This window comes from Pieris napi, chromosome 23 (assembly GCF_905475465.1).
Source record: "Pieris napi chromosome 23, ilPieNapi1.2, whole genome shotgun sequence".
NCBI classification, from domain to species: domain Eukaryota; kingdom Metazoa; phylum Arthropoda; class Insecta; order Lepidoptera; family Pieridae; genus Pieris; species Pieris napi.
This window is the reverse complement of record NC_062256.1, coordinates 9,818,474-9,842,578: the sequence shown is the minus strand read 5'-3', so window position 1 is coordinate 9,842,578 and position 24,105 is coordinate 9,818,474. Positions and strand designations below refer to the sequence as shown.

Sequence of the window (24,105 nt, the reverse complement as noted above, 5' to 3'; positions counted from 1 at the left end):
TCACCACAAGTAGTAGTGCTCTGTAACTGTCAATAGCGACCCCGAATTTAATCTTATGTTTTTATTGTTAAGTACCTTATTGGACTAACTCCTTGACTAAGATATATTTGGTGGGCTCCGAAGCTTAAATTTTAACATTTGTCGCGAGAAATCGAACCTAAATAAACGCATTGATTTAGGAATAAAATGTTACTTGATCACGATTTTGTTTATAAGTTGTATTTACTTATATGGTTACAAATGTGTGTAAGGAAGTGTAACTCGTGTGTTATGTACTCGGAACACGGAACGTATGTAAGGAAGTCGTATCATAGATGATAAATAGCTGTTATCAATTATAACAATGTATATTGCGACGTATGCACGTTATAAATTACTATATGTATAATATTAATCCATTTTTGCGCTTACTTAATGCTGTTTTCGACACTATCGACATATTTATATGTTCGCAGAGTGAGTTCACAGTAGCGATATTGTGTATATTATGTATTTTATATTATATACTTTTTTGTATTGGATTAGTACTATTAGGATAATGTATGTATTTCTGTAAATAAATAAGTCTTTATTATTAAACCATCACGCTATATTAATATTATAAAATACCTATTTCATACATTATTTTACTATTGTTATATTCGCCATAGTCGTAGAATTGTAACGGATCTGAGAAATAGTAAACTTTACAGGGCAGCCATTTCAAAATAATATAATCATGTTAGTTTTTTTTTGTCATAACTTTTTTAATTCATATTCTGTTATTATGAAAATTGCCATACAAGCAAACAAAAGGGTTTGTTTTGAAACAAAATAAAAATAAAAATATTAAATTACACAGTTTTCTAGAAAAATCACATGCTTCTATAAGCGTCTATCAAATCCCATCACTTTACCGACTGATTAATTTGAAATTTAAAACACAGAGTTTTTTTTAATGTAGCCGTAATATTTAGTCAATGTAGTATCCAAATACGATAAAAATTTGATTTTGGATTTTTTTTTAATCCGATATTATTCTACGATCATGAGTCATGACGTTTTATCCCTGATAGAAATTTTATTTCCTAAATATGAAAATTATCAGCTTATTTGTGAATTGATAATACAACAAATTGTTTATCTAATATAAGTATGGCGGATAGATCAGCGAAGTCTAAACTAGTCTGTCCTCGTCTATTGGTATAATTATAATGATTTAATCACGTAATCACAATGGCTACCAGCTACCAGTAGGCCTTGTCATCAAAGATAAAACTGTTGTAAACACATTGAGATCGTAGTGATTCATTAGATATAAATTTATAATTGTCTTTTGATATTGTCGATTTGTTCTCTTTATTTATTAAACTTGACCACATCATACATAATGATATATTTACAGTATAACTTATAAGCTATCTTTTCTAAAATATATGACAATTTTGATAAATATAAATGTTTTAAAAAATTTAAAAATAAATTAAAAATCAAAAGAAAAAAAGTTAAATCAATTGTAAATTTACATTTACTACCAGTTCCCAAGTCAAGGGCATAGAGCGGGCAAGAAGAACTGGCAAGAAACGTTCCGCCACTCTTTTTAATCGCTAAGTTTTGAGTCGTACAAATTGTTTGAAATGGAGCAAATCAATCCCAAGGATTAGGATCATTTAAATATTCGTGAAATTTATAAAAAAGCTTTATTGATTAATTTACGTTTAACGAGAGCTTTGAATTTATTTAGTGATAATTCTCTCATTTCGCTTGGGAGTTTGTTGTCTTCACGATTATAACGTATTAAATAGTCCTCCAGAGCTGGAGCTGGAGAATATTCGGTAGTGGGCTGATCAATTTTAAAGAAAGCATTGTCAAGTGCCTATCTCATACCTAATCCGCTCTTTTGCTGGTTTTGTTTTTTGCAAAAATTTACTAATATTTTTATTTTTTGTACCATCTATGTTTACCAAAATTGTCATTTATTTTAGAAAACATTCCTCGTATCATATACCGTAAATATAGCATTATGTGAATTGTGGTAATTTCAATAAATAAATAAATATATTAATATAAAGAGGAAAGATTTGTGTTTCGTTAATATTAACTTAATACTGGACCGATTAACTTTACTGCTAGCTATTCTGTAGCTTAGGCATGGAAAAGGTATTTTCAGTAATATGAGATCTTGTATAAATATATTTTTTTTAGTTAAATAATATGTTTGAATAGTGGCCATCTCTATTGACTTGATTTTTATGAATAAGCGTCATAAATATACTAATTATTTTTTTTAATGTTTATTTAAAAGTGCGTATCCAAATAATCGCTAGTTAAGGTTTATAATTAAGAGATTAAATTTAAGTCAAATGCGTTGTTGGAATTGATTTAAATTTGTATTTTATTTAGCCTTGAAGTACCTTATCAGAGCGAATTAAAATTTATCAGTACAAAGTTATTCGCAACTTCGTAATTATTAACAAATTGATACACGCGACTTTATTAATAATATAGATGTATAAAGCTGGTTTAATCCGGCTTTGAAGTAAGTTTTACATACAATTGAACCATGTACCACGGAATAATTGTTATCTATTTATCTAATACATGGATTCTCATCTAGGGATTGATGAATTTTGTCACAACCTATTTCTGTCATGTATTATTATTATTAATTCACCTGGCGTTGATTCCCAGCTAAACAATAATTGTTTCACAAATTTAAGATAGCTTCACTAGACAAATTGTTTATTGTATTTGTGTAAATTTGTTAATTTCAGGAAGTAACTGTGATACGTACAACGTGTCTCAGTCGCAGAGTATGAACTTCTCGCAGGGCATGCGAGCTCGACCATCGGCGCCTGCGCAGACCGCCCCGGGCCCTCAGACGCCTCTTGGTAAGGATTTTTTGCTTACAAACTATTATTAGAGCAGTGTTGGCCCAGTGGCTTCAGCGAGCGTCTGTCATCCCTGAGGTCGTAGGTTCGATCCCCGGCTGTGCATCAATTTCTTATACAGGAGGATATACCCTCAGCGTTTTGGGATTCAGAAATCTGAGGCTCAGACCTATAAAGATTGTATCGCCACTGATTTATTTTTATTTTCACAAACTTTTATAGGCAGGTTTGTTAAATATTTGGAAATACATATATCATATAATATATATTCTAATAGTGAAAGATCTTTTAATTCGGTTCAGTAGTTCGTTTAGTCTTTTTAACGTAAGAAATAGATATTTGCCTTAGTTTTATAATAAATTTGTTAATAGTCGAGTTGGTGCACACTTCGTTCATAAAATTTGTTTTGTAAACATACTGATCAACGATATTTTTAGGCGAGTCTGACTTCTATACGTCAAAAATGTTTTGCATTGTGACACAAGGAAGTCGTAGTACGCGAGTCTTATTATATCCTATTCGTATCTTAACGCAACCTCTTCTTGAGCACTATCTACTCTAGAAACTATATTATGACTCAAAAGACAGGACCATCTCGGGTTATGAATACCAAACCATTGCGTAATTATGACGACAAATGTGTAACTCCTGTGTGTGATTAATTTTAATACAAATTCGTTGGATTGTTTTGTAATATATAAAAGTGTGTATATACTTATTCTTATCGCGTATATACTTTTATAGCCCACTTTTATATGGCGTTTTTATTGGACATTTATATACAAATTCCAATACTTATCGCTAAAAATGTTGTAGCGTATGTACAATTTTATAAAATTTTGTACATACTCAAGTAGACATAAGACTAGTGAGTCGATTCTTATTTATAAAATATAATTGGTTTTACATTCCTTTAGATAGTATTTTTTAAATAGTTTATTTTCATTCAATTACGATTTAATTCTCAAGCATAATGGTTTGCGCACAAGGAATATTATATACTTCCTAACTTCGATTTTCGAGTAATTTATTTATTTATTTTTGCTTCGTTACATTAAAAGAATAAAAAATAACACAAATTATCTAGGAAGCAGCGAGTAAGGAAAAAAAAAATTTAAGAGTAAAATGCAAGAACTGCATAAACCAAACCAAACAAACAAAAAACATAGTAAAATTAACTAAATATTAACAATAATTTTTAGTTGGTAAGCACAGAAAGCGGAAAAAGTCAACTTTATACCCTATTATGTAGAGGAAGTCACGTAGTAAATACAAATAGACACACAAAAAGATAACAATACAAATCGGACTAATTAAAACGTAAAAAACTTTTCTATTTTTTAAATAGATGAAATCAAAACATACACAAATATTATAAATTTAGTAATATTATTTTTCCAGTACAACTATTTTCTTGTTGATTAAAAAGAGAAGAGAATAGGCGCGTCTGACGTAATGTGTAGTATTTCGTAGAACTATGGTACATTGAAATTGTATTACGTATTGAGGTCACCTATATGAGACGAAATTCAATTACGCGAGCGAGACATGGATATTTTATAACTCGGTATGAGAGGGATAGATGTATAATTGAACCACAATTATATATTACCATGGTGAATAATTTGCTGATAATTTGATTGAGCGTTTGTTATTGTTTTAAATATTATATTAAACTCTTTGTATCAACAGACACATTGTTGGGATGTTAGTGTCTAATAACACTTTAAATATGCCATTACTGAATGTAATAAAATGTCAAAATCAAAGAGTCTTCTATGCGTAGGCCTGAGAGAATTCAGTGGGAAAACAAAAGAAACGGTGGGATATGAGAGCCAATTTTGAATTTACAGGCATAGCAGCAGCAGGCATATCCCGCGAGCAGCAAGCCAAGATGTTGCAGCAGCAGCAGCAACAAATGTTGCGAGCGCAGCAACAGCAGATGCGTCCACCTCCGCCCGAGTACAAGGCCCGTTTCGTGACGTCAGGCGTAAGGCGGGCTGCGCCTCCACGCGCCTTTCCCCCACACGCGAGGCATTATTCGCCCGATTGGAGGCATGTGCTGATACAGCAGCAGTCGGCGAGACAACAGTTTCCGCATCATCATCAAGGTGAGAATTTGTTAATTTAAAATTTGTAAAATATATTATTTAGCGATATAATCAGTTGCTACATAAATACACAAATATCAGTCGGCAGAGGAATAACAGAATGTAAACAAACTATATAAAATAACAAAGTATTAACTTGCTGCGACAATTTGATAATATCGTTGAAAATGAATGAAAAACTTGTGTTCTGTTAATAAATATCGTTTGTTTTTTCTTACATCCAATTAGGGGTTTTAAAACAAATTGTTTTGTTTCTACAACAATCTTATACTTACAAAAACGACGTGATTAATTCTTATATAATAATCCTGAATTCAAATTTATAAATAATCCTAATTTTCAGCTGGCTTTAATATGGGAAACATGGGTGGTATGGGAAATGTAAGTGGCGTGAGCAGTATGTCGCAACAACAGCAACTACAGATGCAGCAAGCGCGACTGCAGCAGCAGCAACTTATGCAGCATCAACAACAAAGGTTAGTAACTTTTTTATATATTTTAATTTAACACAAACATAGAATATGTGTATTACTTATCGTAAGTAAGTATAGGGAAAAACTTGTACGATCAAGTAAACTCAGTCGCCTTTATTGCTGCCATCCACGAAATATATATATAAACATTTGTTTTCGTTACATAACTTAACTTTTATTTTTATTTTATTTATTTTATTCTCTTAATATCGTCTTCCCATCTCTTGCTCTGTCTTCCTCTTTGCCTTGTTTTTATTAACTGTGAAAATATAATTAATTTTCATAACATTATGTATTGAAGATGGGTCAGAGTTACTTGTATATGTATATGTATTTAAATTGTAAAATTTAATTTTTCACGTAAGAGTTAGATTTGAAGAGATATTCAATAAATAATTAAACTTTTGCCTTGTTAGATTTGTACTAATCGTGATTTGGTTTCCAGGACGTCCAGTCAGCAGCAAGCTCCGATGACGCATCTCATCATGCAGCAGAACCAAATGATGAGTGTTCAGGGACAGGTAAATATTAATTCTATAAATTTGTAAAAAATATTTTTTACGATAAAAGGATATTTATTATTTTTTATTTTTAAAGTAAATAATAAATTATATTGTGTGACTGTTTTATAAAAGTACAGTAATTCCCCCTATAACACAGTAGACCCGGCCCGCGTTATAGGAAATCGCTTTGTCGAAGTATTCTCGTACTTTTTACGAACAATTAAAAAAATAGGATGACTTTAATAAAGTTATTTAGTTTAATTATATAACAAAACAATTTAAACTAATTATAGACTTGACAAATAATTATAAATTTCACACTACAAAAATATAAGTTGAGAAATCTCCGCGTTATATGGGCGAGGAAATCGTTTTATAGTGGGACCGCGTTATAGGTGCGTATACTGTACTTCATGTTACCATGGCAATAAAAAGGCTTATAGCCTTAAGGATGATCTTTAAAAAGGAAATGAATTTCCTTCAGATGCCGAACATACACATGAACCAGTCGCAGAGTATGTCCATGCAGGGCGGCATGGGCATGGGCAACCACCAGAACATGCAGAACGGAATGCAAATGCACTCGCAGAACATGAACTCGATGGTCTCTCAGAACGGGATCAACCAGAACAGTTTCCCTTCGCTGCAGTCGGCCTTCTCGGGGCAGACGGCCGACTTCAACCTCGACTTCTTAGACAACATGCCGTCTTCTGACACGAGCAACCTGACGGCCCAAGAGCTGCTCAACTCGCTGGACAATTCGTTCTTGAACGACATCCTATAAGCGGTCGCCGGCTTCGGATAGTTAATGTAGGTAGAAATTTTCAGAATTCACGTCTAAGTTAATGGCTGCGCGAAACGAAGTACCGTCTCTTTTCATCCCGCCGTGAACGTAATGCGATGGAGAGAGACGAATGATTACTTTAGCCGGACAATGTTATACTGATTTAGAGTTTATCAACGGGTTTTTAATATAAATATGAATTAGAAATCGTGAAATATTTGTATGAACGCCCTCTAGTGGTGAATGTGAGATTTTTCATACGCGGAACTCAGTGATTCATATTACAATTTTCTAAAGCAAATCGTATACATAAAAAAATATTAAAATGTTGTGAAATGCTGTTTTTATAATTACGAATTGCTTTTCAGAATATAACCTTTCTTAATCCATTATAATATCACGAACTGAATATTTTGTGTAAAGCCATTAGCTCGGACGTTTCATATGAACTCCAAAGCCGAGCGAGCGAATTCGTGACCAATAAATTGTTGACCAAAGTTAAATCGTGAATTTTTCACCAGATTTCTTAATCTAAACGTTAACGTAGCGTTCTTCCTAAATCTTTAATGTTTTACGACATTTGTTTTATAGACTATTTATTGTAATTAGTATTGAATAGTTGCGATGGCGCACTTGTATAGAAATTGTATAGATTTTTGGTGAAGTTTACTTACGGCGTCGTCCGAAGCGTTGCCATCTTTCAGTTTTCCATTTATGCGGTAGATTTTTTTAACTGTATACTATTTATTGTTAATATAGGGGTAAGATAGCACAAAAGACATTCAATAAATTTTATTTACATCGAAATACATTTATTTATGACAGTTTGGGGCAATATATTATCTAGCGGTGTGTTCGTTCCGACCTCCTTTCGAGATCATTCAGTCCGCCTTCGAATGGCCCAAATGTAGCAAACGTACATTTAAACGGTGTAAACCCGGTTTTATCGATTTGGGAGCCGCTCGAAGCGTAAATATTTTGATAAAAAAATCCTTAGTAGTTTATATTAGACAATCTAACGTTTCCTCTTCTATTTAAATGTAAAATTCTTTAAAAAAAATATATATAAAATAATGTGGGTAGTTTCAGTAATACCAATCTGACTACCCTCATTATTCCTATTACCAAATGTCTTTGTGAATTTATATTAGTTATCAGTCGAAATATGTGGCCATTGCAAATTTTGAGTGGCTCTTGAATTGAAACGGAGTATCGGGCAATAGTTTATCATTCCTGTACCTAAGATGTAATTAGTTCTACTGTGATGGTCTCAGTGGTGAATAGGTTAATCAAATATTGTTATTGTTAAGATCTCATGTATCATTTAGGGGTGAGGTTTTGGAAATCTGGATTTTTTTTGACATTTTCATATTTGAAACTGCCTTATTATTTATAAAGCTCTCTTTAAACAATAGATGTTGACATTCCAGAGCCATTGTTAACGATGTTTTAACTTTAGGACCAATTTTTGAATGTTCTTTTAAAAATAATATTACATATTGAAATATTGTGTTTAATTTTATTTATAATATATAAACGAACCTTAAAGCTAAATTCTTCTCCACATGGAGCTAAATACTTTAGAGTTTAAAGTTCTGATGAAAGAAGGCGAATGTATGTGACGGTTTCAAAACATATAATATAGGAATGATCGATCAATATGGCACTCTACCCTCTTTTAATGTTTTATAACATATGTTCCTATACAGGTAAGTAAATAAATCAGTCTTTCCTAAAATGCGTGGGATTCGAACCTAGATTATGGCTAAAACTACCACATAATAGACTCGGCCTGATGTTTGTACAATAAATCGGAGAATTTATCCAATTTTTTCTCTAAAGTATTTATCTCCATGGCTAATTCTCAGACCATTTCGTTGGGTTTTGTATGAAAAAGTCTAGGGTTCCTCACCCGGGGACTGTAGAAGTTATTAGGTTGTATGTATTTCGTCGTTATCGGCTCGTCGGTGCGTTCATAAATGTTTTCTTTTTTATCATTTACGAACATTTTGACTCTGCGATGTTTTCTAAGTTGAATGCAAGAGAAGACTGTGGTAAGTAGAATCCCCAATTTGAAGATAGCGCCGACAAAAAGTGCAATCATCAATATGAAATATTGATCTTGATACCAATCCTCTAACTTCATCAGACATCCCTGGAAAGACATACGTATTGGTTTCAGTCTGATCAACCAAGCTGAAGAAAGATAGCTTAATCATTTAGGTCTCGTAAATGATGGCGTCTTACGCCCGAACCTAATAATCAATCCACAATCTCAGATTGAAAACAATCTAAGATCAGACCGTGACAGTCGATCGATCTCCTATCTGCATCCCAATAACCAAACCCTACGAAGACAATCCATTTTGGCGACGGATAAAAATATGCTCTTTGTCGTTCCATTTTACCGAGTTTTCATTTATATTTGATAATCAATGTAAACCAAATAAAGTAAATAAAACCGTACAAATACCAATAAAATATACATGTGTATGTTTAAAACATAACAATCATAAGATAAAATCTGTTAAAATAATTAACTGTTGAAATCGAGCTTTCGTCAACTGTCATTTTTATACAAAGGTCTATCCACAGACACCGATACGACCTCTCATGGATAACTGGTATAGACAGATAGCTAATACAATCCGTCGATTGGCTATTGGCACACTTGTTACAAAATTTGGATTAAGATTACTATCTCAGATGGTGGATTATGGATTGAGGTTATTGGGTTCGGGCGTTAGGCTACAACTTAATAATGGATAGATATTTAAAAACTGCTGTATAAATGACAAATTTCTGTTTAAGGGGAGTTTCCTGTAGGTACAGGTTTATTAAGTATAGCGCCTTTTATTTAAGAGTCGTATTCTGAAAGGTATTTTGAGACAAAATAGTTAAACCTTTCTATCTTGTAAGGTTTGTAGTGTATGTAGCATATTGAAATTTGGAAATTACGTTTCTGAAGTATCCATTAAAAAGGTTACTAAAACCACATTGGTGGTTCATAGGTCTGCAGTAACTTACCGGCACATATCTAAACTGAGCATTTGGTGTAACCCCCTGACACCTGGACTGGTTAACAGGCGCCGGGTTGAGGTAGGACTCTTCTTCGCCTTGCACGCAGCAGCTCAACGGAACAGACATACCGCGTGGGCCCAAACGCCGCAACTGCCATATCGACATGTCGTAGTTACGGGCGCTTGTCATGCCGCAACATTTTAACTGTAATCATTCGCCGAATAAATAAAAATTTATATGTCATTTTGTAACGTTATATTTCAATAGTTTTAAAGTCGAACAAGTTCAATTCAAAATGCGTTTAAGAAGTAGGTATGAAATCGCAATATATTTTTCTTTACGTAATATTAATCTCTGTTTCTAACAAAGCAAAACTAAGCAGTACCTACCTTTGTATTCTCTAAACATATATCTATACAATAAATCTCATTAAGTGCGCCACACACCTCAGTTTGAGCAAGATCCACGGCAGTGGTGAAATCTTCATAGTCAGGAACTCCATAGTAACCCTGCAAAGCTCCAACAGATCCACCTCGCGTATTCTGAATGCCAAAACATCTAGGCCAAATCGCAGAAATAACTCCGGCCGCGCAATCACAGAGAAGCAAGGATAATACAACTAGAAAATACTGAAAAAGAAGATATAATTTATATACATAATAAGGGTGGTATTAACATATTTGATTAGGCATTTGTAAATCTAATCGATGTGTATAGAAAACATCACATAGCGATAATATTATATAGAGCAACATCCTTATAATAAGCGGACGTAAATTGCCGTCTAATTCATACACACAGCTACTACAAATACCTTTTAAATGTTTTGGCCTTATCGTTTTTGAGTTATTTGTTGAAATATATAATGTAAAAGCTAACGATAGAGTCATCAAATTAAAGCTACAACTAGTACCACAAAGATATAGATGTTATAACTTTTTAAAACTGAGTGATAACTACGCGTAAACCAAGTTTTAGGTTAGGTCGCGTAATAAAATAGACTTAGTATGTTTACATGATGTTATGAATTTAGTAGGCTAGCAATGGTTTTATGAAGGGCATATACTTACGAATGTCAGCACAATATATCCCGGCATACAGGTAGCCCAGACGCCCAAAGACGCTAACGTGCAAATCGTGAGACCAGACGCAAGCAAAGCCAATGCTACGTAATAAAATGGTGGCTCTTCCAAGCCATCTTCTGGTGTTGCTAATAAACGCGAAAGTAGAATTCTTCGAGTGTCGCATAGTAGAAAGAAGCCGCACACCACTTGTGCAAAACCACATACCTATAAATCAAGAAATTCGTTTTATATTTAGCAACGGCTACACTAGGTAATGCGACTTCTATATCGGATGGTTTTAGTACAACCATTAGTTTTTCTATCATTTCATATTCAGTGGTCGAAAGTAATTTGCCTGTTAATTATAATTAGGTAAACCGACAACGAATTGTAACGCGTTTCGAAACGTAATGTACCCATGCACCAGTCGTAATATAAAATAGTTTCAACCAAAATTTTAATAGAATTAAAACCTATATCATATATTAATTCAAAGCCAAATTATATCATTATTAGATAAACAGATGTACCTATATATGCGCTATAGCCCAGTTTGCGCAACGTTATCAGCAGGGAATCAAAATTATAATACAATCTAACCCACACAAAATATTAATAATATTTTTACAGTAAAAATATGAACAATATATTATGTATATTAAAAAGGCAACAATTGCATACTTACAAAGAACACACTGTTAAAACAACCAAAAAGTACATTAGCACTTGCAATTTTTTTCAGTTTCATTATCCTTCAGGAACTATATATATTTTTAATAATTTCTAAGCAACACACAGGAACACGTTAGCTCGTTATCGTTTTGACTGTATGCAGAATAGATGTGCCGGTTTTAAGGAGATACGCTCTGTTGATCAGCTGGGGTGACTAATAATTAAGGAATTTTTGAAATGAATGCACGAGTTACTTTTGTACGTTAATTTATTTGAGAAGAGAAATATATTTGAGCTTAAAATTCTATATCTTTCTTTCTGAAACCGCCGCAACCTCGCGGTACCGCTGTGATGTCGTCTTGTTCTCGTTCGCTGGACTCTTCGAGTTCTGTAAAAAGTTGGACTTTATAAAACAGCAATAAAAATAATAGTAGTCATTTCTTTCGTAGGTTAGATCAAATTATTAGTAAAATTAATTGCGATTTATTACTAGGTATACTAAAATTCATCAATATTTTATTGTTTTTGTGAAACCGGTATTTACGATATACTACTTTACTAATAGGGTGGCCTTTTCGGTAAGATGCATCCAAGGAACCTTAGTGAGGGAAAATAAAATAAGTCAAGAAATACAGCACAGTGCAGAGCAGACAGATAAAAAGAAAGTTACCACGTAGACAAAAAATCTTAAACTCGGATTTATTTGCAACGCTTTTCTCAGTTTATATTTGAAGAAAAAATCTCTTGACGAGTTGAAGATTAGGAATTGAAGTTAGGAATCAGTTAAAAAAAAAAAGCAAAAACAGGCATCTTTATGGTTTAAGCTGTTATACTTCTTTGATGTACATAAAAATATAAGAATATTTTTTTGTATTTTCTATCAACGCAAACTTTACAAGCTGCAATCACTTGTAGGCCCAAAATGCCAAAACTCAACGACGCTTTTCTTTATTTTATCTCCCTGCGCGGGTCAAATCACTTCAACTTCAATATCTTTCGAAGATAAAAAGCTCACCTGGTGGCAAATGCAATTTCTCGATAACAAACTTCTTCCTCTTCAGTTTAAATGCCAAATCCAGGCTAGAAGGCACAAACGGCACGAGGGAGTACAAAGCAGATAATTTTGTTAAATGGAACAGGCCGTGATATTCATTGAACACTGGGTTCGTTTCTTTATCTGATCCAGCAAATGATTCTATTCTCACTGCATTGTCCATTGAGTAGAGCAATCTATTCATTATGTGGTCATCCTGGAATTAAAATCATTCTGAATGAAGTGAATCAATATGCAGCAAAGAACATCTTGTAAAACAAATAGTCAGCGATTAAAGGGATTGGCCGAGATATTATATTTGCTTTGATTTTCGTAAGATGAAGTGACAAAAGAGTACAAGCCTTATTTCTTTGAAATAATCCATTTAATTTTAAGCTTCATCTCTGCCAAAACACAATCATTGTAAATTTAAAAAAATAACTAAAGACAATGTCGAAATTGTTGTTTCAATTTATTAAATTGTATTGCAATTTAGCATATTTTTTTTAAATTCATTTATGAACACAAATCATATGATACCTAAGTTATTTATTAAGTCTTCTGTACAAGATTTTTACTTTTTACCTTTCATAACTAATAAATTACCCAACCTAAATTTACACCAAATCTGTATGTTGACACCAAATCTGTATTAAAAATGGTGTAAAACCCAATAGATCTAATTAGGTGCAAAGTTCTCTAGATACTCTGTTAAAAAAAAAGTTCTGGATTTACTTCTCTGTTTCAACTTTAGCTTACAAAATATATAACAAATGACTTCACTTTATACCTAAACTACTTACATCAAATAAATGAGATGGTATAGTAATGAAAGCTACAGCATTTGTATCCCTTAGTAATATTCTCAAACAGTACATGAATTTTATTAAATCATGGCCATATTTATTATCTATGAGCTCTTCATCGCAATCCATTGCCATCCAGATTGGAGACCCTAGCAAGTGTATACTGATTCTAAGTATATTTTTCTTTTTACTACTTCTTCTGTATAAGTCATTGGCTAGAACATCCTTGATTTTGTTCAGAGTTTGAGTAAAAAGCCCATTCTTGAATGCTGAAAAGTTCACATAAAGTACTTAATATAAATTAAATATTTGTCGCAGCCAACTAGCTTAATTAGCCATTCACTCAATTTCCTAATATTCAGCCGTTGCATTTGGTACAAAATTTAATAAACTGGCTGGCTAATGCTTAGGCCATTCATACAATATCCCTTGTGACTAATAAAAAATGACTGTTCTTTGGAAATCATGAGCGAGGCCTAGCGTATAGATAGTTTGACTCTAGATGGCAGAAAATGAAACTAAATACAGGCTGCAGGCTAGGCAAGTAATGATATGTCATCAATCCAAGAGTCATTTGCCTAGCCATTTGATCAAATGTTTGAATATTGTTTAGGCCACTTTAAACGACGCTGGTTAAGAGACTACACTGTAGATAGAATGGCTAATTAAGCTTAGCTTGGAATTTTGGGCTTTTATATATGTACTTAGTTTTGAAATAATGAACATTGTTTATAAGAAACTTTAAAATATCTTATACTTCAATTTCGTTTTAAAAAAGCCCTATATAGATATAAGTTTCACTTACCACCCTTTTTACCATTGTCAACTGGATTTAAAAAACAATATGTAATATTACTTTTCTTAATAGTATCTGTATCAATATAACGGCTTAAATCAAAATGATGACCAAAATTGGTTTCATCGTCAAAGGAGGACTCAACCTGAGCTAAACCTTCATATCTCCATGCTATTTTCATCTCATCTTGGGGTACTTTGTTTATTTTATCATCTTTTTGTACCACACACGGCTGAGGTAACTCTTTGACCTGTAAATTATTTATCAAAGTTATGACTTTAACACACAAACATATTTAGTCACAACAATTTAAAAAAGAGTTATTAGTTAACATAAGAGGAACTGGTTATTACCAATCTTATAAGACATAAACTTTAATAAGGTATTGTCGTTTTGTTTGAGTTTGTTCTAACAAGTTACAAGTTTAGAAGCAATCACATTTTTACAGGCATTGATTCTATCTAAGATTCCATTAAGAATATTTAAATATTCAATTCAAATCTTACTATTTCTTCTGGGTTCTCATCAGCAGAAAAAAGCAACAAATCATGATTACAAACAACACCTTCAGCTATAAAATATTTTGTGAGCACTCTACTATAGCTGCCCAACACATCTGATTCTGTAAAAGATATATGTATTATATATTTTATTTCTGCTCTAGATGATGCAGAAACGTAGTTATTAATGGATCAAAAGTGAGAATATATGTGTGTGTGTGTGTGTGTGAAGTATAGGGAATATGAGTTCAGCTTTATTGTTATGAATTTAACTAAGGTATGCAAATGTAAAACTGTGACAATAATACATTTATTATAAGCAACGAGACTTATTATTCAGTATAAAAGAAGCATTCTAATCCAATCTTGTTACAGTGTTGATGTTGTGCTTCTTCTTAAACTTGTTTTAATCTGGAAGAAATTTTCGAATATTTAAAGTTAAAAAAACATACCTACGGCGAATATCCCTCCAGTTGGTAATCCACCACCTAAAAGAAAAAGAAACAGGTCAACAGGGCCCCGAAAAGATTTAAGGTTAACCATACATATCATAACCACTAACATACCAATAACATAATCGAGAGAAGGAATACCAGACGATAACACAAGTAAATTGTTCTTCAATTTAGTTCCTGTAACACTTAAGCATGATTCTGTAATTTTATGGAACCCAGACATTTTTTAAAACGTGCACAATGGTTTAATAAAAATGTTTGTTTACTATTTTTACGAAAGTCACTTCACTTCACTTTATTTATAATGACATCTGTGTAAATCACAATTCCGCCAATGTCACGTTCATTTACGAAAATCAAAATGGCAATTAAAAACTTCAAAACTGACAGTAGAGTGTGACAGCTACATAATTGAAATATAGCGATCTATTTGAAGTCAATGCTGAATTGATTAATTACTTCTGTCTTCAATACATTATACATTATACACTTTGCATTGTATTTAAAAAAAAGTTTCGCGTTTATACATGAACCAGTTCTTCCGTGTAACAATTTAACATATTCATTCTATGATTGTGTCAACATTGATCATTATCTTTGACAGCAATAATCGTGAGCTTGACGCGCTACGTCTTCACAACTTATGTCAATTGACATTTACGATTAGCTCTTTTGGCTTTTGCTTTTACGATCGTGTATCCCACGTCTTCATGTATTTTGGAGTGATTAAATCGTTAATACATACATTTAAAGCATTTTTATCAAAGTGAAAAGGAATATACCAAAATGCAAGGACCAGCAGTATTTATGGATATATCCCTTGAGGATCAAGTAAGTTAACATGAAGTAACATAACCTCGATAGTTTTTCGGCAATACTACTTAAGTGTTCATTCATTTAATTCATCCTCGATGCTAACAATTACACTGGAATTTGATAGTTGCATATGATAACCTGATCATTGCATTTGAACAGGTTTGGTATTCATCTGAAGCGTTAACGTTTCGTTAACTGATAATTATTTTTTCACTTTAGGCTCTAGAGGTAAGGAAGTATTTTAAGAACCTTGGTGCAGAAATTTCGGAAGAAAAGTCTCCTAAAGGTATAGAGGATGATCTACACAAAATCACTGGTGTTTGTGATATTTGTTTTAAAGAAAACAATGAGGCAGATATTGAAGCAGTTCTAAACAGTATTGTGTCTATAATGGTATCTGTAAGTATTATTTGCATTTTATGCCTTTTGTGGTCACTATAATGTAATAGGAGCGCTATTTCGTACTGCCTAACTGATTGTTATTATATTTGATGCTTTAATAAGGCATATGGAGCTAAAAGGTGGTAGATAGGACTACCATCTTTTAGAACAAAAACTGTGGTAATAAAGAGCGGTAGAGAGTTTCTTTACCAGTATTTCTTAACACTTGATTTAAGAACTAGAAATATATGTAAATATAGAATCATTTCATTTCTTTATTCAAATTAAATTTTTAAAAACTTATTTTAAAGTTTTAGTAATCTAAATTCAATAAAGAATTAAAGTACTTAATATTTATTTCAGATACCATTAGAACGTGGTGAGAATCTTATTGTGGCATTTAGTCAGAGATTAGGTAAAGCTCCAGAACCTAAACTTGGATTAATTTCATTACAAGCGTAAGTTGTTATATAATCTTATTAGTGTATAAGAACAGAATTGTAAACAAGTAACAATGATAAATTATATAACTTCTAAACTAAAATCTAAAATACAAAATAACTAAAAAGCTAACCATAAGTTTTATTAATGACAATTAATGCTAGGTTCTAAAATACAATAAAAAAAGAATGACAAAAAATACATGAATTACAAGTGACTATTGTTGAATATGATTTTAAGAGGTGTTTCTGTAGATTTTTAACAGACATTCAAGAGGTAGCTATTCATATGGAATCAGTGAGCATATTCCATAAGTTTACAGATAAGTTTAAAGAACTGGTGGCTTGGATCTCAATTGTATGGTGAAGTTTTTAGAGTGATTCAGATACGAGACTTAGAGCTAAGTGTGTCTCCCATATGTCACAAAATCCAGATGTCACACTGAGCAGCAGTACAGCTTTTAATAATAAAAATAAATTCAGAAATTTTTAGGATGCATTTCATACAGTTTAGGTTAAGATACTTTTTTAAATTAATTAATAAAGGTTCTTACCATAACAATGTTGACATTAATCTGTTTCTTTCAGTCTGTGGCGCTTATATAATAATTTGGAGCCCAATTCTCCTCTCCGGTACCATGTTTATTACCATGTAATAGAACTTGCAGCACGAATTGGTGCAGTGGGAGATGTCTTCAAAGGAGTTGAACAACTCAAAAAGGAGTTTGCGTCTTGCCCACCAACCAGTGAGCAAATGCAAAAGCTGTATAGATTATTGCATCAAGTCTTGAAAGATAATAACAGGTATTAACACCGCTTTGATATTTCGAGTAGTTGAGTATTCATCTTAATTTAGTAGTACTATAGCATAGCTTTTCTTGATAAATGGCCATATCAACACAAACAGTTCCCAAAATAAACATATTTAGCCAAACAAACAGCTACTTCACCTTTAAAATATTCAGTTTAGATACAGAATGTTATGCCATAATATTTACTTAAGTTTTTTGTAGTATTTTGAATTTAAGAAACTATCATATATATATTGATTTCATATGATTTCTATTTTATTTCAGTGAACTGGCCTCAAAAGTTATGATTGAGTTGTTAGGCACTTACACAGATGAGAACGCTTCGTATGCAAGAGAAGATGCCATAAAATGTATAGTAACTGCTTTGGCAGACCCCAACACATTCCTTTTGGATCCGTTACTAGAGCTCAAACCAGTACGTTTTTTGGAAGGAGAAGTTATTCATGATTTACTGTCCATTTTCGTCTCAGAAAAACTGTCAAGTTACCAAAAGTTTTACGAAAATCACAAGGAATTTATACATTCCCAAGGTAATTTATAAATTTATGATTATTTCCAGTCACAAGAGGCCAAATTTCTGTTTGTAATTGCCAGATGATTTTATGTTCTGTTATTATTTAATTTAGCTTTTTTGTTTGACTGTATTCCAACTATTCTATGGCTATTACATCTCAATTAAAATGTTGTATTTTTCACAAATTCACAATATACACATATAATGTGTTTGAAGCACTGGATTACCAATTATTTTATTAAAATAGTTAACGGTCAGCATTTGAATGCATTAATTTCTAAATACCTTATATTTTACAAACCACATAGAAATTGCCGTACACTTTATAATTATGATTTTCAGGCCTAAATCATGAGCAGAACATCAAAAAGATGAGAATATTATCATTCATGCAGATCGCAGAATCAAACCCTGAACTCTCATTTGATGAAATCACTTCAGAACTGCAAATTGACGAGAAAGATGTAGAAGCCTTTATTATTGAAGGTAAGTTGCAGATTTGCTTTACTTTCATTATTAATAATAACATTAAAGATGTTATGACCAGTTGTTGACCTCACTAGAGAGTGTTTTAAATGTGTATTAGTTTAACTTTTAAATTCAGTCATGCATAATTATTTATTTAAACCATATGTAAGAATGTATTTTGCTTCGTGTGCATGCCAATAAATGTGCATAAATCCATATAATATGGTGGATAATGTGTCTTTTATATTGAGAAATATTTTTTTAAAATTAATGTTTATTAACATGACAATCTCCTTGACTGCTTGATAAAGCAAGAAATATATGAGACAAAGATTATAGTTAATCTACTTGTAGCAAGGTTTAAAGTGTACTTTTGACCATTTTATGCGATTTTAACTATTATATATAGACTACATTCACACATACCACATATTTGCTTTGTCGCTATCTATAATTGTTATATTTTCAAGTGTGAATATAAAAAAAGAAAAAGATGGAAATGTTCTGTGTGCACTTGTTTACAATTTCGTCATAATACCGTCCTTAAAGATTTTACTTATATCACAAGTATTTTGCAGTTCTGAAAACTCGCCTGGTACGCGCCCGCGTGAATCAAGCGCAACGTATGGTCCGCGTGTCCAGCACGATGCATCGTACCTTCGGCCCCGCCCAGTGGCAACATCTGCGGGACGTTTTACACGCGTGGCGTGCCAACGTTAACCAAGCTCACGAATCTATGAAATCAGTTACCACCGCGCAGGTGGAGTACGCAGCACAGCAGCAGAAAGCTTAAATCATAGATATGTTACACATTCAACTATCTCTAGTGGACTCAAGTCACACAGCTGTCGCTAGGTGGCGCTCAAATCATTTAAAAGTACTACTGTATGATATAAAAGTGAATTTATATTATTAACTAATGTTTTGAATAAATTAAAGCAGTCATAGGAAATTTATATCCGGGGGATGTTTTAACCGACTTCGTATAACACGAAGTAAGGGTTTTCCGATCTGTATATAAAAATACTTTGAATCTATATTCATTAGAGATAGTGTTTTGTCGTAACCAAATAGTCCAATAAATGTTTTGGAGTTTCAACCTGTCTTAATTTTCAAAATTGCCATTGCGATACTTACGTATTAAACATGGATTTAATTATAAATATGTTCATTTTCATGTCACAGTGCCGCAATGATAAAAATAAGTTCCACATGTTATTTGTAATAGATTGTCACAATTTTGTATGGAGACGTTTTCAAGGAAATAAAATATGTAATGAGTCAATACTGTTTTATTGTATATGTATTTCATATACAGCCTCCTGAGCCTGACGCACGCCGTTGACTTTTTGGATCTAAGACAAGCCGGTTTCCTCAATATGTTTTCCTTCACCGTTCGATCGAATGGTAAATGCGCTCATAGACAGAAAGACAATTGGTGGACAGCCGGGGATCGAACCTACGACCTCAGGGATGAGAGTCGCACGTGGATCCACTAGGCCAACGCTGCTCTGACTTTAATTTATAGCTTTGGAAAAGATAATCAATAAGATGAAGATACTTTGTATTTCATAAGTCTATAAGCAAATCATTCAAAAACTTTTCCCCTTTACTAATGTCCATAAGTGATTAACTAAAACCGTACATGCTTAATATGTCCCTTCATAATCGTCTTGATTTATTAGTCTTACTAGCTGACCCAGCAAACGTCGTTTTGCCATGTATATCATTTATAATAAAAAATAGGGGTTGATCGTTGAGGGGTGAAAATTAGGGGTTGTATGTATTTTTTAATGCTGTTATCTAATATAATTAAAAATGCTGTATCATAAAAAAATAGAAATTAAAAAATTTGTCTAAAAAATAAAAAATAAAATTTAGGGGTGGACTACCCCTAACATTTAGGGGGATGAAAAATAGATGTTGGCTGATTCTCATAGATAACGGATAAGCACAAAAAATTTCATCAAAATCGGTCAAGCCGTTTCGGAGGAGTATGGCAACGAAAACTGTGACACGAGAATTTTATATATTAGAAAATAGGGGTTGATCGTAGAAAATTAGGGGTTGTGTGTATTTTTTAATGCTGTATCATAAAAAAATTGAAATTAAAAAAATTATCTAAAAAATAAAAAATAAAATTTAGCGGTGGGCTACCCCTAACATTTAGGGGGATGAAAAATAGATGTTGGCCGATTCTCATAGATACCGGATAAGCACAAAAAATTTCATCAAAATCGGTCAAGCCGTTTCGGAGGAGTATGGCAACGAAAACTGTGACACGAGAATTTTATATATTAGATTGTTTTTCAAAACTTTCCAAAACAAATATTTATTGACCACATTTACTAAATAAAACAAATTTGAATATCCCAAAAAGGTACCCTAACTTATTTAGCTTTTCTCTCCACCTTTTCGATGAAGTGTACTCGGTTTGAATTCCTTTATACGTACCTAATCATCACGTATGTAGAAATGTAAACATCAGCTAACGATATATCTTGTCCGTTTTCCTTGTCGCAGTTTCGTTGTATTCTTCTTAACTTACAAAATAAAAATAGCACGTTAATCTTAAATATTTTTATATTATCTATGTTTTTTGTGACTAAGCTTATTTTCTTTTTCATGTTATAAAGTCTACTTTATTGTTGTTCATGCTGTGTTAGCTTTTATGGTGTACTTCATTACATACGGACATTTTTGTAAGCCAGTTACTTAGGTTAGTATACTTAGGTTTTAAGTAACTCATAAACGATAGACTATTCTGTTTATCTTTTAAAGATTTACATTATCTTTGGTTTATCTTCTATATATTGTCAAAGTGTGGTGTACTGTTATCATTAAAAATATTTCTTTAATAAGGATAAAAATAAAAAACAGGTTTTCTACACTTATGCATTACGCACCCTACGAACAACCCAGTTGTTTCCGCCGATATGCCTTCAGATCGTTTGTCTGTGTGGTTCTTTCCATGTTACTTGGACTTCATCTGCAATCACATTTTTGGGTCCCACCAGACGGTATCGAGAGGGACTTCACTGATATCAAGGATGTCATAACCCAATTGTCATACGGTCTCACTGAGGTTAATTCAAAAATCATTTATTAATTAAGTAACAAAATGTACACTTATGAACGTCAAAAAATTAATATATATGAAATATATAACTCTAATTTTACATTTACTGCCAGTTCTCAAATTAAGGGCGTAGAACGGAAGAAAAGAGCTGGCAATAAACTCTCCGCCATTCATTTTAATCGCCAAGTTTTTTGTTTTACACAGTCTGTAAGGAGCTGCAACCATTACACCACCTTGACATCTTAAGTAATAAACAATAATAAAATAAATTAAAAACAAAGATCTGTCCTCTATCAGCAAGAGGCATGGTGAAATAGGAGCACGCACTTACATTCTCGTGGGAATAATACTAATATTCCTCTTTACCAAATAATTCTACAATATTCAGCCAATTTCTATTTGCAATATACTAGCTTTAATTGTATAGGAGATAGAGATTTTTGTACAGCCATTCTCTTCTAAAAATGCACTACTCCTAGCAATTACGACTTGTATGTTAGTCATAAAAGGGGTGTTAGGTTTGGTACCCAGGAGGAATAATCTAGTACTGAATATGAAGTATGAACATAAGATATCTCGGCCACTACCTTTTTATCAGTTTTTGTTTTATTTTAGAAAAATTAATTAGTCATAAACACAGTCATGTTTAGTGACGGCACAAATGAATGTATTACTTTTATAGATAAATCGAAAACATGAAAAATTGCAAGGCGAAATAGAGCGTATATCGGAAACCTTGCCCGCTGTGGCAGCGGCTGCTGGTCGAGCGAGGGACGCGCTTGAACCTTCGAGGATGAGTAGACACAGTCTTAATGTCCACGATTATGACAGACAGGTAGTCTCAAAACCCCTAAAGGGCACATTTTATGGAAATGCATCCTCATGTTACTTAATAAGTAGAGTTTCTTAGTTCCCGGGATAAATCCAGGACTTTCACAGCCCTTGCTTTTACTAAACTGCGTATAAAATTGTAGGTTAATAATAATTGTAAAGAGTACCTATCTATCTACCAAAGTATAAGTATTACACGGCGTTATATCAATAGCGATGCCGAAGAATAGTTTAGAAAAGCACAAAATCAATGTGCGTACAAAGGCATATTTCCATTTGCTTCCAGATAGTCGATTATGCATTAGAAACTGCTGGTGCTAAAGTGGTTGACACTGGAAATACCATAGAATACATGATACACGAGTCGCCTGTCAGTTGGGCTCTCCATATATTAGTCGCGTCTTTCTGTCGCGAGTGTTTGGGCGCTGCTTCCATCATCCGACCAGGTACATTGCCAGGAGAATGCTGGGCATTTAAAGGCACCAAGGGCGAGGCAACTATACGCCTTTTGAGCACCATTTATGTGACTGGAATCAGTTTGGAGCATATCCCACCTCATATTTCACCAACCAAGTAGGTATCAGAAGAAATTAAATTAGTTAAGATATTTCCAAGTTTTGTTGGTTTTATAAAAGTATAAGTAATAATATTTTGATCAATACATAAATATTATGTATTATTATAAATATTGCAATAAATTAACAATAGACATATGCAATACACACTATTTCAGTCTTTGTGTACCTAATTACTTTGGTTTAGTTGTTAAAATTTATTTTAGTGAAGATTTAGTTCCGTACTTCATACCAGACCAAAACATATTATCATTTAAATGCTTTACAGGAATCGAACAGAAGAAAAAAATAAAATGAAAATAAAAAATTCATTAATTTCCTACTAAAATAAACAATTATAGAAAAAAAATCAAAAATAAATATAGTACATAGTAGGTTACAATTTTAGTAGAACTCCATAGGTTAAGCACTCTACTACGTAAAATAATAAATACACTAAATTCCCGTTCATATCAGCTGTTAAAGTTTAACATGACATAGTTTCCACACATCCACCATACCTTATAATATATGTTCTTCTAGGGAGATATCTTCAGCGCCCCGATTATTTCAACTGGAGGGATTAGAATTTCGTAACGACCCATACCCATACGACTTCGGCTCTTTCGAATACGACAAAGATGCAAAACCTATACAATATTTCGAAGTTCGACATCCGTCCACGAAGGGCTTTAACTTAGTTCGCATAAGGATATTTTCCAACTGGGGACACACAGTTTACACGTGCGTGTATCGGGTTCGAGTGCATGGCGAACTTGTCAGAAAACCGCCTAATTCAATCAGAGATGATGGTGATAATCTTGTGGAACTGGAATAACAGAGAAAATGAGGAGTCACTTTATTTCCTACTACATTAGGTACGAAAGTAAGCAGTTATTTATTAATTTAACAGTATTTGTAATAAAAAATTAAAATTTATATTGTCTCTTATTTACGCGTTTAACGCTCTTATGTAATATATCAGCGTATGTAATATATCAGAAGCGAGCGTTTTATTAGATTTCATTTGAACATTTGACCAAAAATATTTGTGGGCGTAGTATAGGATAGGTTTTTCTCTGTATGCACAGTGTACACGATAATCTTCGAAACGTTATTACA

General features: G+C 32.7%; 5 protein-coding genes across 6 annotated transcripts in view; 3 read left to right on the top strand and 2 right to left on the bottom strand.

Moving 5' to 3' along the window:
- Positions 1 to 8,246, top strand: part of LOC125061207 (neurogenic protein mastermind-like) — a 34,073-nt gene extending 25,827 nt beyond the window's left edge. For both annotated transcript variants that reach the window (XM_047666459.1, XM_047666457.1), the window contains exons 5-9: positions 2,754 to 2,870; positions 4,724 to 4,981; positions 5,325 to 5,457; positions 5,900 to 5,975; positions 6,442 to 8,246. In XM_047666459.1, coding sequence (XP_047522415.1) covers positions 2,754 to 2,870; positions 4,724 to 4,981; positions 5,325 to 5,457; positions 5,900 to 5,975; positions 6,442 to 6,741 — 884 coding nt within the window. In that variant the 3' untranslated portion in view covers positions 6,742 to 8,246. The remainder of the gene's footprint in view (positions 1 to 2,753; positions 2,871 to 4,723; positions 4,982 to 5,324; positions 5,458 to 5,899; positions 5,976 to 6,441) is intronic.
- Positions 8,241 to 11,759, bottom strand: LOC125061208 (CD82 antigen). The gene is made up of 5 exons (XM_047666460.1): positions 11,512 to 11,759; positions 10,833 to 11,051; positions 10,209 to 10,391; positions 9,769 to 9,966; positions 8,241 to 8,896 (listed from the first exon to the last, which is right to left on the bottom strand). Exons 1-5 carry the CDS (start codon positions 11,572 to 11,574, stop codon positions 8,606 to 8,608), a joined length of 954 nt encoding a protein of 317 aa, XP_047522416.1. The 5' UTR covers positions 11,575 to 11,759; the 3' UTR covers positions 8,241 to 8,605.
- Positions 11,760 to 11,779: 20 nt separating this feature from the next.
- On the bottom strand, positions 11,780 to 15,366 carry LOC125061206 (elongator complex protein 4). Its single transcript, XM_047666456.1, has 7 exons — positions 15,200 to 15,366; positions 15,086 to 15,121; positions 14,640 to 14,755; positions 14,143 to 14,383; positions 13,335 to 13,606; positions 12,514 to 12,748; positions 11,780 to 11,886 (listed from the first exon to the last, which is right to left on the bottom strand). The coding sequence occupies exons 1-7, from the start codon at positions 15,309 to 15,311 to the stop codon at positions 11,795 to 11,797; spliced, it is 1,104 nt and encodes a 367-aa protein (XP_047522412.1). The 5' UTR covers positions 15,312 to 15,366; the 3' UTR covers positions 11,780 to 11,794.
- A 383-nt stretch (positions 15,367 to 15,749) lies between these two features.
- LOC125061406 (eukaryotic translation initiation factor 3 subunit M) lies at positions 15,750 to 19,804 on the top strand. Its single transcript, XM_047666851.1, has 7 exons — positions 15,750 to 15,919; positions 16,124 to 16,303; positions 16,649 to 16,743; positions 17,314 to 17,529; positions 17,802 to 18,067; positions 18,394 to 18,537; positions 19,098 to 19,804. The coding sequence occupies exons 1-7, from the start codon at positions 15,875 to 15,877 to the stop codon at positions 19,310 to 19,312; spliced, it is 1,161 nt and encodes a 386-aa protein (XP_047522807.1). The 5' UTR covers positions 15,750 to 15,874; the 3' UTR covers positions 19,313 to 19,804.
- A 1,463-nt stretch (positions 19,805 to 21,267) lies between these two features.
- Positions 21,268 to 23,870, top strand: LOC125061579 (SUN domain-containing protein 3-like). The gene is made up of 4 exons (XM_047667056.1): positions 21,268 to 21,604; positions 22,281 to 22,433; positions 22,716 to 23,002; positions 23,527 to 23,870. Exons 1-4 carry the CDS (start codon positions 21,413 to 21,415, stop codon positions 23,819 to 23,821), a joined length of 927 nt encoding a protein of 308 aa, XP_047523012.1. The 5' UTR covers positions 21,268 to 21,412; the 3' UTR covers positions 23,822 to 23,870.
- Positions 23,871 to 24,105: the final 235 nt, after the last annotated feature.

Bases quoted from the DNA above. Each gene is read 5' to 3' on its own strand.
- LOC125061208 (XM_047666460.1), bottom strand. From the start codon at position 11,574: ATGAAACTGAAAAAAATTGCAAGTGCTAATGTACTTTTTGGTTGTTTT. The intron at 11,052-11,511 runs GTAAGTATGCAA...CTTGATTTATAG, and splicing joins GTTTTAACAGTGTGTTCTTT to GTATGTGGTTTTGCACAAGT. The intron at 9,967-10,208 runs GTGTGTGGCGCA...GAATGATTACAG, and splicing joins TGGATCTTGCTCAAACTGAG to TTAAAATGTTGCGGCATGAC.
- LOC125061206 (XM_047666456.1), bottom strand. From the start codon at position 15,311: ATGTCTGGGTTCCATAAAATTACAGAATCATGCTTAAGTGTTACAGGA. The intron at 14,756-15,085 runs GTATGTTTTTTT...TATCTTTTACAG, and splicing joins TGGAGGGATATTCGCCGTAG to AATCAGATGTGTTGGGCAGC. The intron at 14,384-14,639 runs GTAAGATTTGAA...AATAATTTACAG, and splicing joins ATGAGAACCCAGAAGAAATA to GTCAAAGAGTTACCTCAGCC.
- LOC125061406 (XM_047666851.1), top strand. From the start codon at position 15,875: ATGCAAGGACCAGCAGTATTTATGGATATATCCCTTGAGGATCAA. The intron at 15,920-16,123 runs GTAAGTTAACAT...TTTTCACTTTAG, and splicing joins ATATATCCCTTGAGGATCAA to GCTCTAGAGGTAAGGAAGTA. The intron at 16,744-17,313 runs GTAAGTTGTTAT...TGTTTCTTTCAG, and splicing joins GGATTAATTTCATTACAAGC to TCTGTGGCGCTTATATAATA.
- LOC125061579 (XM_047667056.1), top strand. From the start codon at position 21,413: ATGCATTACGCACCCTACGAACAACCCAGTTGTTTCCGCCGATATGCC. The intron at 21,605-22,280 runs GTTAATTCAAAA...TTACTTTTATAG, and splicing joins TGTCATACGGTCTCACTGAG to ATAAATCGAAAACATGAAAA. The intron at 22,434-22,715 runs GTAGTCTCAAAA...ATTTGCTTCCAG, and splicing joins TCCACGATTATGACAGACAG to ATAGTCGATTATGCATTAGA.